Here is a 10,917-nt window from a genome sequence, read left to right on the forward strand (position 1 = left end):
CAATGTTTATTTGTATTCAGTTTTGCCATTGCCAGATTACAAATTATGATGTTAAAAACAGATAGGAATGTTATAAAGTAGTAACTAGTATTTAATCATTTTGGTTAAGGTACCTGAGAGTTGTTGTTGTTGGGCGACATGTTGGGTCCACGGAGAAGAAACAGGATGTTGCAATGGAGACAACATAGGTGGGTGTTGAGATTCCTTCAACCTTCCGTCCAGAGCCTTCCAGTCTGCCGCCAGCTGCTCTACCTTACTCTACACACAGGGGGCACAGGAGAGCACACACACATCTGTCTTCACTTGGAGTTACAGTCGATTGTGACTACAGTTTAACAAACGTGTAGTTGTTGTAGTGTTGTTTCATGGGGTAATTTTTGTTCATTGTGTGTTGATGCAACTGTGTTATGCTTGTTGTTGGCCAAAGCAAAGCAGACCTTCTCCAGGGGAAGCAGCTGTTGTCGTCTTTGTAGTTCTATGGAGCGGGCCAACAGTTCCTCTAGCTCTCTCTTACGCTCCCTCATAGCTGCTGCCAGAACCTACAACACAGAGAGAGACAGACAGACATAGAGACAGACAGAAATGAGTGCCTGAATGTCTCCATCTAAAGGAGACAGTTATGGTCCAATCAAATAAAGAGACATTGTTAACAAAGTACAATAAAACACTGGATTTAAGGTTCTGCCCAAGCACCTTCAATTTAGCGTGGTTAGCCAATGTGCTGTGTGTGCGTATTACCTGGCTCTCTGCAGGGCTTACACCTCTCCCACTGAGGCTCTGGTGTGTGACCTGGACCCAGTCGGTCATTCTGTTCATCTTGTCCTGGAACTGACCATGACTCTGTAGGTTCCCCTCCACCTCTCCTACTTTATCTAACAACTCTTGAGTCACCTAGAGGAGAATCAGAGAGGAAGGAAGACAGACAGACAGACAGACAGACAGACAGACAGACAGACAGACAGACAGACAGACAGACAGACAGACAGACAAGGAATGGAGAGAAGGTAAAGGAGAGAGATTGTCAATTTCCATTGTCACTTTTTTATTGTCAGTTTAAGTTGACATTAAGGCTACTTAGTTGCATTAGGTTCATTAGGAAATGTAGGTTGAATAGGTCCTTCTCACCTTGCTCCAGTTGAGGTTGATGGTCCTGAGTTTGCTCATGTGCTGATCTCTCTCCTGAGGACTCACACTCTGATTGGCCAGAATCTGGGGGCCGTTCTTGTTCAGCCAACCAAGACGCTCGTTCTGGGCGTCCATCTCCTCAGCCAGGGCCTAGAGTGAGATAGATGAAAGAGAGGTGGAGGAGGGTTAGGGAGAGATGAAAGAGATAAAGGAGGGTTAGGGAGAGATGAAAGAGGTGAAGGAGAGTTAGGGAGAGATGAAAGAGAGATGAAGGAGGGTTAGGGAGAGAATGGAAGAGAGGTGAAGGAGAGTTAGGGAGAGATGAAAGAGATGAAGGAGGGTTAGGGAGAGAATGAAAGAGAGATAAAGGAGAGTTAGGGAGAGAATGAAAGAGAGGTGAAGGAGAGTTAGGGAGAGAATGGAAGAGAGGTGAAGGAGAGTTAGGGAGAGAATGAAAGAGAGATGAAGGAGGGTTAGGGAGAGAATGAAAGAGAGGTGAAGGAGAGTTAGGGAGAGATGAAAGAGATAAAGGAGGGTTAGGGAGAGATGAAAGAGGTGAAGGAGAGTTAGGGAGAGATGAAAGAGAGATGAAGGAGGGTTAGGGAGAGAATGGAAGAGAGGTGAAGGAGAGTTAGGGAGAGATGAAAGAGATGAAGGAGGGTTAGGGAGAGAATGAAAGAGAGATAAAGGAGAGTTAGGGAGAGATGAAAGAGAGATGAAGGAGGGTTAGGGAGAGAATGGAAGAGAGGTGAAGGAGAGTTAGGGAGAGATGAAAGAGATGAAGGAGGGTTAGGGAGAGAATGAAAGAGAGGTGAAGGAGAGTTAGGGAGAGAATGGAAGAGAGGTGAAGGAGAGTTAGGGAGAGAATGAAAGAGAGATGAAGGAGGGTTAGGGAGAGAATGAAAGAGAGTTGAAGGAGAGTTAGGGAGAGATGAAAGAGATAAAGGAGGGTTAGGGAGAGATGAAAGAGGTGAAGGAGAGTTAGGGAGAGATGAAAGAGGTGAAGGAGAGTTAGGGAGAGATGAAAGAGAGATGAAGGAGGGTTAGGGAGAGAATGAAAGAGAGATAAAGGAGAATTAGGGAGAGAATGAAAGAGAGGTGAAGGAGAGTTAGGGAGAGAATGGAAGAGAGGTGAAGGAGAGTTAGGGAGAGATGAAAGAGAGATGAAGGAGGGTTAGGGAGAGAATGAAAGAGAGATAAAGGAGAGTTACGGAGAGATGAAAGAGATAAAGGAGGGTTAGGGAGAGATGAAAGAGAGATGAAGGAGAGTTAGGGAGAGATGAAAGAGATAAAGGAGAGTTAGGGAGAGAATGAAAGAGAGATAAAGGAGGGTTAGGGAGAGATGAAAGAGATAAAGGAGAGTTAGGGAGAGATGAAAGAGAGATGAAGGAGGGTTAGGGAGAGAATGAAAGAGAGATAAAGGAGAGTTAGGGAGAGAATGAAAGAGAGGTGAAGGAGAGTTAGGGAGAGAATGGAAGAGAGGTGAAGGAGAGTTAGGGAGAGATGAAAGAGAGATGAAGGAGGGTTAGGGAGAGAATGAAAGAGAGATAAAGGAGAGTTACGGAGAGATGAAAGAGATAAAGGAGGGTTAGGGAGAGATGAAAGAGAGATGAAGGAGAGTTAGGGAGAGATGAAAGAGATAAAGGAGAGTTAGGGAGAGAATGAAAGAGAGATAAAGGAGGGTTAGGGAGAGATGAAAGAGATAAAGGAGAGTTAGGGAGAGATGAAAGAGAGATGAAGGAGGGTTAGGGAGAAAATGAGAGAGAGGTGAAGGAGAGTTAGGGAGAGATGAAAGAGAGATGAAGGAGGGTTAGGGAGAAAATGAGAGAGAGGTGAAGGAGAGTTAGGGAGAGATGAAAGAGAGATGAAGGAGAGTTAGGGAGAGATGAAAGAGAGATGAAGGAGGGTTAGGGAGAAAATGAGAGAGAGGTGAAGGAGAGTTAGGGAGAGATGAAAGAGAGATGAAGGAGGGTTAGGGAGAAAATGAGAGAGAGGTGAAGGAGAGTTAGGGAGAGATGAAAGAGAGATGAAGGAGAGTTAGGGAGAGATGAAAGAGAGATGAAGGAGAGTTAGGGAGAGATGAAAGAGAGATGAAGGAGAGTTAGGGAGAGAATGGAAGAGAGGTGAAGGAGAGTTAGGGAGAGATGAAAGAGAGGTGAAGGAGAGTTAGGGAGAGAATGAAAGAGAGATAAAGGAGAGTTAGGGAGAGATGAAAGAGGTGAAGGAGAGTTAGGGAGAGATGAAAGAGGTGAAGGAGAGTTAGGGAGAGATGAAAGAGATAAAGGAGGGTTAGGGAGAGATGAAAGAGGTGAAGGAGAGTTAGGGAGAGATGAAAGAGGTGAAGGAGAGTTAGGGAGGGATGAAAGAGGTGAAGGAGGGTTAGGGAGAGATGAAAGAGGTGAAGGAGAGTTAGGGAGAGATGAAAGAGGTGAAGGAGAGTTAGGGAGAGATGAAAGAGGTGAAGGAGAGTTAGGGAGAGATGAAAGAGGTGAAGGAGGGTTAGGGAGAGATGAAAGAGGTGAAGGAGAGTTAGGGAGAGATGAAAGAGGTGAAGGAGGGTTAGGGAGAGATGAAAGAGGTGAAGGAGAGTTAGGGAGAGATGAAAGAGGTGAAGGAGAGTTAGGGAGAGATGAAAGAGAGATGAAGGAGGGTTAGGGAGAGATGAAAGAGAGATGAAGGAGGGTTAGGGAGAGATGAAAGAGAGATGAAGGAGGGTTAGGGAGAGATGAAAGAGGTGAAGGAGAGTTAGGGAGGGATGAAAGAGGTGAAGGAGGGTTAGGGAGAGATGAAAGAGAGGTGAAGGAGGGTTAGGGAGAGATGAAAGAGATAAAGGAGGGTTAGGGAGAGATGAAAGAGGTGAAGGAGAGTTAGGGAGAGAATGGAAGAGAGGTGAAGGAGAGTTAGGGAGAGATGAAAGAGAGGTGAAGGAGGGTTAGGGAGAGATGAAAGAGGTGAAGGAGAGTTAGGGAGAGATGAAAGAGGTGAAGGAGGGTTAGGGAGAGATGAAAGAGAGGTGAAGGAGGGTTAGGGAGAGATGAAAGAGGTGAAGGAGAGTTAGGGAGGGATGAAAGAGGTGAAGGAGAGTTAGGGAGAGATGAAAGAGGTGAAGGAGAGTTAGGGAGAGATGAAAGAGAGGTGAAGGAGGGTTAGGGAGAGATGAAAGAGGTGAAGGAGAGTTAGGGAGAGATGAAAGAGAGATGAAGGAGGGTTAGGGAGAGATGAAAGAGGTGAAGGAGAGTTAGGGAGAGATGAAAGAGGTGAAGGAGGGTTAGGGAGAGATGAAAGAGAGGTGAAGGAGGGTTAGGGAGAGATGAAAGAGATAAAGGAGGGTTAGGGAGAGATGAAAGAGGTGAAGGAGGGTTAGGGAGAGATGAAAGAGAGGTGAAGGAGGGTTAGGGAGAGATGAAAGGGAAGTGACAGGGAGATGAAAAGAGGGTAATGGGATTATTAAGGGGTGAATGAAGGGGTTGGAAATGATGTGGGTTAGGGGGGCAACAGGTTCTGGCCCTGAGCCTTACCTTGAGTTCTTTGAGGTTCTTGTCGGTAGCGGTGACGGGAAGAGAGCTCACAGCACACTCAGTCTCCTCCAGCCACAGAGCCAGGTCTCCACTACGCCTCACCAGCTCTGATAAGGCAGGGTCACCTCCAGCCAGCCTGCACACACATACAAACACACATTCAAACACACACACATACAAACGCACATTCAAACACACACACATACACAGGTACAAACATACATTCAAACACACACACATACACAGGTACAAACACACATTCAAACACACACACATACACAGGTACAAACATACATTCAAACACACACACAAACACAGGTACAAACACACATACATACAAACACACATTCAAACACACACACAGGTACAAACACACATTCAAACACACACACATACAAACGCACATTCAAACACACACACAAACACAGGTACAAACACACATTCAAACACACACACACACACACACACACACACATTCAAACACACACACACACACACACACACACACACACACAGATTGAGATCTATTTCCCTACGGCTGCCGTGTGTAGGCCTAATCCTAACGTTTCGGATATATTTGTATGCTGATCCATCATGCTGATATCAAACATTACCTAGGACATTGATGCAGAAAATATAAATATCCATATAAATGGATAAACTATTTTATTGGAGCATATCTGCACCATAGTAATGTAACAGTCTAGTTAATCCTCCTCATATAAACACACAGAAATATTTAAACATGCTTTTTCCATTGGACACAATTTTTGAGGCCCGAAATGCCCTTTATAATCACCCTTAAAAAATGGTACTATTTTTAGGGAGACTGTGCTTCGATTCCATGGTGTTCATCTCCGTGGTTACCTGCGCTGTCTGTCCAGCACCTGTCTTTGCACGGCCCTGCAGCGCTGTCCCAGGGCCTCCAGCTTGTTCTCCATCAGGGGCCCGTCAGGGGCCGACAGCTGCCCAATGATCCTCTCCCCTGTCTGGCTCAACCCGACCAGGACAGGCAGGTGACTGGCTAGACCCTCCTCCAGCTCCTATAGGGAAGAGAGAGGGGCTTACTGATCAACATAAAACTAGGAAACAAAGTTGTATTAATCAACAGAATGACTCAATTGGAAATTAGCTGGTATGAATAATGGATTGCAACTATAGGTATTGGATAGATTGGACTAACGGTAACAAGCAGCTAGTGCTAGCTGTTTCACACATCCTACAGATAATTATGATGATGTTAGTTGTAGAGATACTATATAATATTAGCAATACAAATGTTGATCTCCTTGTTTTTCATTCTCTCCCTCTACTGTAATGAACGACAGTGTGTGAAAAGTGCTGGATAATTAAGAAGAGAAGCCGTATTGTTCACGTTCAAAGACATACATTTTCTCTCACCAAAACTCCACAGCCGCATCAGTTGCTAAAGTAAACATACTGGTCTGATTTGTTTGATCGTATTCAAATTATGGAAATAATTGTGTTTATCATAAATAAAACATGTCAGAGTTCTCATTGAAGTGAGTGAGTTATATACACACACACACACACACACACACACACACACACACACACACACACACACACACACCTCCTGGTGTGTCCTGGCTGTGTCCAGGTCCAGTTGTCCATCAGGTCCTGTTCCCTCAGTGAGGACCTGTTCTATGTTGGTCAGCCACTGGCTCAGGTCGTTCAGGTCACAATGGAACTGTCTCCACTCCTCCACCGCACGGTCGAAACTCCTACAGACAGACAAGGGACAGCAGATATTGAATCAGTTGAGTTGAACTAGTCCAATCACTAACCTTAACCATTAGGGTGGAGACTAGTTTTACCTAGACCAACCCCTAACCTTAACCATTAGGGTGGAGACTAGTTTTACCTAGACCAACCCCTAACCTTAACCATTAGGGTGGAAACTAGTTTTACCTAGACCAACACCTAACCTTAACCATTAGGGTGGAGACTAGTTTTACCTAGACCAACACCTAACCTTAACCATTAGGGTGGAGACTAGTTTTACCTAGACCAACCCCTAACCTTAACCATTAGGGTGGAAACTAGTTTTACCTAGACCAACCCCTAACCTTAACCATTAGGGTGGAGACTAGTTTTACCTAGACCAACACCTAACCTTAACCATTAGGGTGGAGACTAGTTTTACCTAGACCAACCCCTAACCATTAGGGTGGAGACTAGTTTTACCTAGACCAACCCCTAACCTTAACAATTAGGGTGGAGACTAGTTTTACCTAGACCAACCCCTAACCTTAACCATTAGGGTGGAAACTAGTTTTACCTAGACCAACCCCTAACCTTAACCATTAGGGTGGAGACTAGTTTTACCTAGACCAACACCTAACCTTAACCATTAGGGTGGAGACTAGTTTTACCTAGACCAACCCCTAACCATTAGGGTGGAGACTAGTTTTACCTAGACCAACCCCTAACCTTAACAATTAGGGTGGAGACTAGTTTTACCTAGACCAACCCCTAACCTTAACCATTAGGGTGGAGACTAGTTTAACCTACACCAACCCCTAACCTTAACCATTAGGGTGGAGACTAGTTTTACCTAGACCAACCCCTAACCTTAACCATTAGGGTGGAAACTAGTTTTACATAGACCAACACCTAACCTTAACCATTAGGGTGGAGACTAGTTTTACCTAGACCAACCCCTAACCTTAACCATTAGGGTGGAAACTAGTTTTACCTAGACCAACCCCTAACCTTAACCATTAGGGTGGAGACTAGTTTTACCTAGACCAACCCCTAACCTTAACCATTAGGGTGGAGACTAGTTTTACCTAGACCAACACCTAACCTTAACCATTAGGGTGGAAACTAGCAGATCTGGAATCTGTTAATCTGTTAAAGTCCTGATATGTCTGTAGCCTCTATTATTATGGAATCTATTGTGAGTTGTAATTCCCTCATAATGGACTGAATGAGGACCTCTCCCAAATACATTTCTGTAGTAGGGATCCTCACACCTTAGTCCCAATCCACCTGCCCACATCCTCCCTTCCCGCCCAGAAACAGCACTATGAATTTGATCCCAATAGCCAGAAGGGGGAGCCATGGGAAGCTTTGAACTACAGAAATTCAACAGTTGCAATATATTCATTTTGACAGTAGATATTCTGCCGGTTAAAGCAACTTGGATATTATTCCATCTACTGAGGTCAGATTGAATTGAGTTTTCTGTTAAAGTTTCTGGCAATGGTTTTATCTAAGGAAGGAAATATCTACTCCCTAATAGTTTAAATGGGAAACGATTGGGATTCCATATGTAGAGATGGAGTCCTCCATCGGGGTCTTGAGAGGCAGTAGGGCTGATTTGGTTAGATACATTTTATAACTTAAGATGAGGTTGAATTTACCTATGAACTTTAATGCATTTGGGAGTGATTGAAATACATTATCTAGATATAGTACAATATCCTCTGCATATAATGAGATGAAGTGATCAGTAGATTTGAGGGAAATAGGTCTTATTTCCTTCTATTGACAAACTGCCTGGGGCAGGAGTTCCATGGATAATAAGAATAGCAAAGGCGAAATTGGATCGCCTTGTCTGTGGCTTCTAGTGATTCTGAACGGACGGAGCAGAGCAGGTATTGCCTGTTGTTACTATGGCTGAGGGATTGGCAAATAGTATTTTAATCCATTTTAATGAGCCAATTCCCATATGTTCCAAGACAGACTAGAATGGTCATATCTCTGGTCTATCAAAAGCTTTTTCTGCATGGAGAGACAACACAGTTTCTGATGTTGTTTCTGATGAAGCATGTAAGATACTGTACGTAATAGTCGGTTATCTGAGGATAAATGCTTTTTAAACCCGCTTTGTTCCGTGTGGACCAATTTGGGTAAGTAAGTCTCGAGACGGGACGACAACATTTGGAAGAACAGTTTAATATCTGTGTTTATCAAAGATAGGGGACGATAGTGAGAACACTGGGTGGCATGTTTTTTAAATAAAAGCTAAATTAGTGCTGTATTCACATTTCTCCCAAATGAACCTTTGTGAACAGCTGTATTAACCATTGAGCAATAGTGGAACTAATTGATTCCCACATTTTAAATAGACCTGAGAACAAATACCATCCCTCCAGGTGTTTAATAGTCACATGTAAAAGGTTTCAGGTGTGATTACAGGGTACAATGAAAATCTTAGGCTCCGAGATCCAACATGCAGGACTAAGTGAAATAAAATAATGAAAATGGTCATTAAAAAAAACAATAGAAATAGAAATAACATTATATATATCATAACTGTAACAATCATTAATAAATAAAGTGATTAATAAATCAAGTCATGCTATCCAATGCCCGTGTTTAGTTTTTTTAAACAATGAATTAATTATTCCTTCTGTGGGTGTTGGTGGGTGGATTGTGGAATCAGCCCGAAATCAGAATTAGGTTGTTTCCACTGGGAAATTCCTTATTTTTCCAATAAAGAGAAAGGAAAAACGTCGCCCCGTTCCTGACTTCCATTAAACAGTAGCAAATGTGTGGGACGCCAGGGAATGACTGGAGAAAATACCAATGAACCTCACAATGAACTACCACCATCTCTCTACAAAGATAGAATAGGTCAGTATCAATAAAATGTCACAATACGCTGTAGAGCGTTCGATTTGGCTGCTGTGGGGCAGAGACCCATTTTCAAGGGATTGTTAAATAAATATTATAACAATTTGGTTTTAATATCGTCACGTCTTGAAGAGGATAGTCAGAACGACGCATTTCCGATTATTCCACACTTAGCTCTATCATCAGAGTTATACAACAAGTAACGGAAGGCTTTCCATGACCAGTAAACATCAATTGATCATGTAATTTCAGATACATCCGGCATGTAGCTAGCTAGCTAAGGAAACAACGCGTCGTGCCTGGCATATCTCTCCATCCTCTCTTGTCTGTGGTCAATATCTGATAACTGACATTTACTCTGTACACTGGCTAGGTCAGTGGGGGATGGAACGCCCTGACAGACTAGTACAGAGACAGGATGGAGACAAGATCATGACTAAGTGACGTCATTCTCTGTGTGTTTGTGGCTGACACTGACGGACCAGTGATCAGAGTTACATCAAGCTACGTCTAAGTGCCCCTGTTAGAGGCGACAAACATATCCTCTCACATGCAATACTGGACCACCAAAGACTACGGCTGCTTTTCTTCCCTTTATTGTGTTGCTACAATTAGCATTTTTTCCCCCCATTTCTTTTTCCTTATGCTCTTTAGTGCTCATTGTGTATGAACACCTGACAGGTACTATGTAACAATGTTGACCGTGAGTCACCCACCCTTTGCGGTGGTCGTACATGCGGTTGAGGCGGTCCCACTCTGCGTTGAGCTGGGTGAGGGCGTCTCCTATCTGTGCCACCTCTCTCTGCGACGCCTCCAGGATGGCATCAGGCTGGCGCTCATGGATCCCCGTCACCTGCTCCCCCACACACTCCAGACTCTCCTTTATACTCTGGGAGAGAGAGAAGGGGGAGAGGGGGAGGAGAGAGGAGGGGGGAGACATAAGTAAAATAGTGAGAGGTACACGTTCAGACCTACAGTACCCATCTCTCCCCTCATCCTTCCCCCTTTCCCCTCCTCCCTCCCTCTCTCACCCTCAGTGTGTCCTCCTGGCTGGAGAAGTCTTCATAGAGACCACTGCTGAGCTCGGAGGAGTTGAGCAGCAGTTCGTTGTCGGCCATGGCCAGCAGAACCTTGTTGATATTCAGCAGGTAGTCTGAGGGACTGAGAGAGGGCGTCCTGTCCTCTGGCACCATCTGCTGGCAAGAGACGGTATTATGTTAGAAAAAGTAAATGCGTAAATGTGAATCAGACATTTTGCAATTACATTTAGCAGACACTCTTAGAATGACTTACAACCAGTACAATCAACTAAGGTAGGTAACACAACAACATGAGTCTGTGGGAACATTTTGATATCACATTTAATATGGTTGTCATAAATACGTCACACAACAAAACAAGGTCATTAAAAGGACATAGTGAATAAGATAAGAATGTGTAATACTAGTGATACCCTGAACAAAAATATAAAACGCAACGTGCAACAATTTCAAAGATTTTGCTGAGTTACAGCTCATATAAGGAAATCAGTCAATGGAAATAAATTCATTAGGACCTAATCTATGGATTTCACGACTGGGAATACAGATATGGTCACAGATACATACCTTACAAAAAAGGTATCACCATTTGCCTCATGCAGTGCAACACATCTCCTTCGTATAGAGTT

At 43.8% G+C, this 10,917-nt stretch overlaps 1 protein-coding gene across 7 annotated transcripts in view; it reads right to left on the reverse strand.

Moving 5' to 3' along the window:
- utrn (utrophin) overlaps window positions 1–10,917 on the reverse strand; it is a 312,100-nt gene that overhangs the window by 192,599 nt on the left and 108,584 nt on the right. For 6 of the 7 annotated variants that reach the window (XM_029742136.1, XM_029742308.1, XM_029742391.1 and 3 more), the window contains 9 exons: window positions 10,280–10,444; window positions 9,965–10,137; window positions 6,238–6,388; window positions 5,511–5,686; window positions 4,644–4,779; window positions 1,126–1,275; window positions 739–891; window positions 438–539; window positions 114–258 (listed from right to left, as the gene is read on the reverse strand). In XM_029742136.1, coding sequence (XP_029597996.1) covers window positions 114–258; window positions 438–539; window positions 739–891; window positions 1,126–1,275; window positions 4,644–4,779; window positions 5,511–5,686; window positions 6,238–6,388; window positions 9,965–10,137; window positions 10,280–10,444 — 1,351 coding nt within the window. The remainder of the gene's footprint in view (window positions 1–113; window positions 259–437; window positions 540–738; window positions 892–1,125; window positions 1,276–4,643; window positions 4,780–5,510; window positions 5,687–6,237; window positions 6,389–9,964; window positions 10,138–10,279; window positions 10,445–10,917) is intronic. The other variant, XM_029742221.1, reaches the window with a different exon arrangement.

This window comes from Salmo trutta, chromosome 1 (assembly GCF_901001165.1).
Source record: "Salmo trutta chromosome 1, fSalTru1.1, whole genome shotgun sequence".
Classification (NCBI taxonomy): Eukaryota; Metazoa; Chordata; class Actinopteri; order Salmoniformes; family Salmonidae; genus Salmo; species Salmo trutta.